A 6332-nucleotide genomic window follows, 5' to 3' on the forward strand; every position below is an offset into this window, starting at 1 on the left:
TGATAGTGACCACACATGATATATTTGGTAATAGCTTTTATTACCCCATACTTTGCACAATACAAACAAATGCACGTCTAGTGTAATATAGGGTAGATGTATCATACTTTGCAAGAGCATTACTTCATGAACATCATGTATAGATTTATTTCTTTTTTTCCACTTGCACTCTGTCACCCACAGCAAAATGAAAAGTACACAGACAAAATATTCTATGTCCTCTGTTCAAGGGGGTGTAGGGAAATCAATCTATCACTATCTGTATCATTCAATTTTCAAAACTGGAAAAATAATGCAAAAAAAATGTGTGTTTGTATTTTCAATGATCAGACTTTCACAGAATGTCAGGTCACTGAAAATGTTTTTGTAAAATGCTGTTTAATGTTTAGTGAAAAAGGGTCAGGAAACATTTCAAAGCTGTTCACTAATAATAAACAAACTATCCTGGGGTTTGATTGAAACTCTCAATAATAGATTTTGACTACACAGGAGCGACTAAAAATCAACAACCAATAATCCAGTTGTGATAAGCTAAGTTACTCAGATCCGTCTGATAGTAGACTGCGAAGCTTTAGAACATGGAAAAGGCCTCTTCAAACAGGGACATGATGGTCATTGCATAGAGCACTGAGGGAAGTCTGCTAGCTACTGTTAGTGAACTCTGAAACCGAGACAGAAAATAAGCACAGCTGGAGAAAGCTATTATTTCTTACTATTTAATTTGTGGATTCAGCTCGGCCTACTGTCGACTTCCCTGCTACCAACTCTACTGAAGACACCACATAAAGCAAAGAGACACTTGTTTCTGTGTCTCTTGTCTCACAGCGTTGGAACTGATGGTTTCTTGTCTGAACCGCAGTCATTAAATGTTCAGCTCGGTCCTCTCTCTGTATACCCAGCTGTCCTGGATACATCTCATTCACTGGGCTCGTATCTGAAACAGAGAACACAGTTTTAGGATTAATATAGAATTAAGGCCTTTTGGTCGTGTGTTCTCGCCACCAGAAAAGTTATAATTTACGTCCATATCTGTCCACACTCATATAATGTGTGAAGAGAAGACTTTGATGGAATTTAATAAAAGTTAAAATGTGTACAATTCCTGTGTGATCTACACAGGGAGCAGAACATGTCGTAAGAGGTGCTCACCTCTGCAGTCGTTTTCTAATATCTTTGATCTGCTCGTTTTTCTTGGTCAGGATTTCCTTCATGTTGCGGTAGGCTGCAGTTTGCTGGAACTTCCTCTCCAACTCCTGCACAACATACACATAGAAACATGTGAGCAGAGGCTGAATGTACCCGTACTGAAAACTGGCCAGAGAAGCAAGTATCTGATATTGGTTTATCTATTTGAAGCACATTTTATCTTTGTTGTATGGTGGGACCAGCCAAGGTTGTTACATCCGGTGATTTGATCAAACTGACTGACACAGTGGCCTACAAGCATCAGCCAACAAACCCACAACTGTGGAATCAAGTTGAGCTAAATTCTAATTGGTGCACAGAAGTAGATGACTTCATCTAAAACCAACTGAGCCCTGCCCACTTCATAGGACATAAACAGAGCTGCTTTGACTTTAGCTGCATGGACAGAAAATAGGTTTTCAGGATATTTCACTTTTTTTCAGTTGGGGGTGAAGACCACAGTGATGTACCTTCTCTGCCAGGGTCAGCTGCTCCTGCACTCGAAGCAGCTCATGTTTGGCAGAGATCAGGTTCTCCTGCAGATCCTTCTGGGAGGCTGCGTTGGCGTTGAGAGACCTTTCATAGTCCTCTTTCAGAGACGCCACGGTGTCCTCTAGACAGTTGATCTCCTGGGATTGAGCAGCAAACTTGAAGGAAAAAGAAACAACAAACGAGTTCAGTTGCATGTTTATTCTACACGATGGATACCTTCTATTCCTAAATTCCAAGACACACTGATCAGCTACATACATACCATTTCAGATCCAAGTTAGCACACAAAAAGCACAATGACAGACAGTGTTGATATAAATGATAATTACTAAAACAAATGTAAGTAGTAAAACAGAAAGCAAACTCAAAATGTCACCAATGACAATGAAGTAACTTGTAGATCAAACATGGAACAGTACCTGCTGTTCACCTTGCACCTTCTGAAGGTCTTTCAGTGCTCGCTCGGCCCTGGTTCTCTCATCGAGTGCACTCATAGTCTAGGGAACATTAATCAGAGTAAGAAGTTAACAATGAAAATACGTAAAAGTCTGCTTTAAAAAAAAAAAGAATGTGACTTATTTTTATACCTGGGATTCTAAAGTCCGCAGCCTGGTTTTCAGTTTATTGTTTTCCTCCTGTAGTCTCGCTATCTCCTGTAGAAATATTTAACACAGATGCACATGGGTGTGTGAACCTGATAATAATCCAGTGCAACAACTGAACGTTAAATCTAATGCAATGTGTTTCTTCACCTTGTTGAGAAGTTCCGACACCCCACCTTCATTCAGCGGTGCTAACTTGGGTTTGTTTGTTTCCTGGTTTATCTGATAAAAAAACAGTGACATTCTTAATCTTGAAAAACATCACATTTGCTTCGCTAATACTGGATATAAGATTTAACAGTCAAACTAAAACACAGATTTTACATCTGATAAATCTTCCTTTTCTAAGAAACGTGACATGCGACTTTACTGTCTGTAAATGAGTAAGATCACCAATGTGGTGGAAAAGCATTACAAAGTAAATGTGTGAAGCCACACGACAGCCACAGCGTTGAGTGATTGCTGAGCTGCTTCGTAAGGCCAAGCGACGCGACAAATCTTACAAAACGCACAGAAGCATTGTGCTCCTCTCCACTTACTCTATTCCATCTGGGTATAAAAAAACGCTTTTAACTCATGATTAATGATGACTATGCTGGTGGTGGAGTTCTACGGTCTACGAATGACAGAGCTGCACATTCATCTCACCTTATCAGTGGTTTTAAAGTCAGTCTTCTCAAATTCAGCCACTTGTTCTAACAGCTCCCTAGATGAGCAGAGATTAGCAAAGAATTAAACATCCCAATAACGATGACAAGATCAGAGAAAAGAAGAAAATATAGGTTTTTACATAAAAAAATATTATCTATCTAACTCTTTATTTTTTAGATTTAATCAAGCATTGGTGGATAACATACAGTTAAGACTGTGTACGCATCACTGAGTGACTGATAATCTATCACTTTACACAATTGTCAGCTTCCCACGGCAAATGTAAAGTACATAAATAAACACCCTTGTTTTCGGCAGTTTAACACTTAGGCAATGAGATGCCTGTGGTGAACAGATCAGTTTTCTAAAAAGCTTAAATGTGGTTTTTCAAAAGCAGCTGAACACACGTAGACTGTGACATGGGGCGTATTGCCTACTTTACACACCATATCAAGTCACGTAGAGCTGAGCCCTGCAAAATACTAAAAAGCATCAGGGCTTCTTGATCCACCCACTGAGTGCATACTACATACTTTTCCAAAACACAAATAAGTGCAAAAGGTTCCAGAGGTCAAACGTTAAATAAAGTTCATCTGAATATCACAGAAGACGGAGAATGCATTCAACCCTCTGCACGTGTACTCTGGAGCTTTATGATCAAACTGGCACTGGCTTGTTAGTACTTTTTAAAATATTTGACCGTTGTCTTTGATGCTAAAGATTATAATATATTGTGAGTGGGTATGAGTGTGTGCTACAGTGAATTATTGTAAAAAAAACAAAACATAAACACCTATATGTCAAAAAGCCCTAAAACTTCCTTTGCCATAATGTCAAGAATGCACTGTAGATTCTGGCAACAGTTCAAATGTAATTTATCATAGTTCCTGGTATCACCTGTAGTCTTTGATCTATGCTCAGACTTGTAATATGAACAAAAACCCTCTTGGCATCTTCAGAAACACCACATACAACACCACCTTTAAGTTTTTGCTCAGACTTCATCACATGTGGCCATAAACCAATGACACTTCATGTGATCACATAACTTTGTACCCCTTTAAGAATTGGCGCATTTTATTTAAAAAACACACCATGTTATAGTTAGAAGAAAACTTTTTGAATGTAGTGAAAAGATGGCAGAAGTTGTGCTTTTCAGAATAACTGAGCATTACTGCAGAGAGAAAACCTGTGTGATGGAAAAAAGGTGTAAATTGCATATGTGGCCTGGCGATGACCTTTTTTTCCTGACACAACAGAGACACAGCAGATCTGTACGGAGGAGGAAATACGATGTTTCAAAGCATATAGGGCCTTTTCTGCACCTGAACATTAGGTGTGGTGTATAGAAGCGTAGCACAGTTTTTAAATTGTAACATGTAAGTGTAACGCTCAATCTTTGCGTACAAGTTCCACATCGTGACCACAAACATCATTCATTTGTGCACTTGTTATGATCTTGTACTTGGAAGTGCTGTTTACCTCATAATACATGTTGTACTCCTGTGGGAACATTCGTGTATTTGTCACCCTCTGCCAAAAATGTCTGCCTCACTCACCTGTTCTCGAGCTCTGAGATGTCGCTCTGCAGCCGGAGGTAAAACTTCTCAGCCTGGGAGAAGAGCTGCCTGAGCAGCAGCACATTGGTGTGGGCCGTGTTGATGAGCTCCATCTCCACCTCCCCACGCACCACCACCTGCAGCCCGTCCAGCATCTCCCTCACCTCGTCCACGGTGAAGGTTTCCTCCACCAGCCTGCAGACAACACACATCACATACACACACAGTTTCACATCACAGATCCACTTGAGCTGAAAAGTTGAGTTTACATCAAAACAATGGCACCAAAAACTTGCTGATCACCGATCACCTGCTATCCTTGAGTTCCTCAAAGCATGAATCAATAGTCTTGAGCCTCAGGACCCTCTTTGAACGTGCAAACCGCATGTAATTGATGACTTCACCCTGGTGCTGTTCATTGAATCCAAATTCAGCCTGTGCAGAGACAAGCAGCGAGAAATAGGTGACAAAGAGTGACGTGAAAACCAAAGAAGTGTGTAGACATGGGGGAGATACTGTACTAGCATCCACAGCTAGCTGATCAGCTAACTCCAAGAGGATTTTCTCCTGCTCGTGTGTGACAGGGCCCGTCCACACACACACACACTCCCTCACACACTTCATATCTGTCTGTGTGCAACGTCAGTGAATCCTGATCGTGCCCTGGGGTTTAGAGAGACTAAACATTTAGCATGCTAACTTCTAAACGCAAACAGGTGGCCTGGCTGGCCACGGACAGCGGAGGGAAGCGGCTACTCACCATGGTGGCTGCGCAGCTAACGTTGAGGCAACTAAGTTAGCTAGCTTTCAGACTGAGGCGATCCTGGAAACGCGTGTTTCAGCCTCTAACTAAAGCGACAACAGCGAAGTGAAGGTGAATGTGAAGGTGATGAGCTGGAGGCGAAGGTTTAAATGAATCTCAAGTTGACGTAAAGTTCGTCCCGGTGAAGAGGCGGATGTTATATCATGGCTATAAGATTATCTGTCCCGTTAGCTTAGCCTAGCTACGCTGCTAGTGTTTGCCGTGAGAGCGCCTTGGTAACGGAGAAGAGCGTCATTGCCTTGGTTACGGGCGGTGCGTTCAAGGGTGCTACGTACAACACGAAACAAAACGTGATGATTAATAATAATAATTATCATCATCATCATAATAATTATAGTATGGGTCATTTTGTATTCGTAATATAGATATAGAATATAGTGGTATTACAATTCAGCATTCGTCGAGTCAGTGGGTCACATGACATGGAAGCTATTGGGGGGGAAAAGACGTATTAATTCTAATATTAATACAAAATATAAGAAGCGTTAAAATCTAGTAAAAGAATAGATGTGTCCTGTTTGTCAATGGTAGTAATACAATTTGGCATTTGTTTGAAGTCGCGTGACGTGGAGCTATGTAGCAGTGGTTTTGAACCCTCTATCACAATATTAGAAAATGTGGAAATAAGAAAAGCAATTTCAAAGAAACCATAATTTTATTATCAACACCTTGACAACAGAGAAAGCTCTTTAAATTGTATTTCCTCACTTACTGAGTTCATACAAAAATTTTGCTCCACATTCATTTGATCTGTTGTATATTGAGTCACATGACGCCATTTCCATTGAGCTTTTCTCCATTAACTAACATATTTCACTGTTGATCATGTAGCCTCTGTGTCTCTCTTCATTTCTAATCAAACTACAGATAAACTAGTCTTTGTTAATGCAGAGCTTTTATTTGTTCATTTACAGCTCAATCAACCATGAGTGATCTTTTAACACACAGCCTCTAAATTCAGATGGGAGTCAACATGACAGCTTCTCCATCAGTTAAACTCATTAGAGTCCACATGAGCTG

The 6332-nt window shown here is 40.4% G+C and overlaps 1 protein-coding gene across 3 annotated transcripts; it reads right to left on the bottom strand.

Annotated features, from left to right (window-relative positions):
• Positions 1 to 21: 21 nt before the first annotated feature.
• Positions 22 to 5542, bottom strand: lztfl1 (leucine zipper transcription factor-like 1). 3 transcript variants are annotated; one of them, XM_020087509.2, is made up of 10 exons: positions 5250 to 5542; positions 4800 to 4924; positions 4490 to 4684; positions 2928 to 2985; positions 2430 to 2501; positions 2265 to 2330; positions 2097 to 2174; positions 1656 to 1832; positions 1150 to 1253; positions 22 to 934 (listed from the first exon to the last, which is right to left on the bottom strand). In XM_020087509.2, the coding sequence occupies exons 1-10, from the start codon at positions 5250 to 5252 to the stop codon at positions 916 to 918; spliced, it is 897 nt and encodes a 298-aa protein (XP_019943068.1). In that variant the 5' UTR covers positions 5253 to 5542; the 3' UTR covers positions 22 to 915. The 3 variants fall into 3 exon arrangements, with proteins under 3 accessions (XP_019943068.1, XP_069368749.1, XP_069368748.1); XM_069512648.1 differs by lacking the exon at positions 5250 to 5542 and adding an exon at positions 5021 to 5223 and having other exon boundaries at positions 1656 to 1814; XM_069512647.1 differs by lacking the exon at positions 5250 to 5542 and adding an exon at positions 5021 to 5042.
• Positions 5543 to 6332: the final 790 nt, after the last annotated feature.

This window comes from Paralichthys olivaceus, chromosome 17 (genome assembly GCF_024713975.1).
Source record: "Paralichthys olivaceus isolate ysfri-2021 chromosome 17, ASM2471397v2, whole genome shotgun sequence".
In the NCBI taxonomy this organism is placed as follows: Eukaryota; Metazoa; Chordata; class Actinopteri; order Pleuronectiformes; family Paralichthyidae; genus Paralichthys; species Paralichthys olivaceus.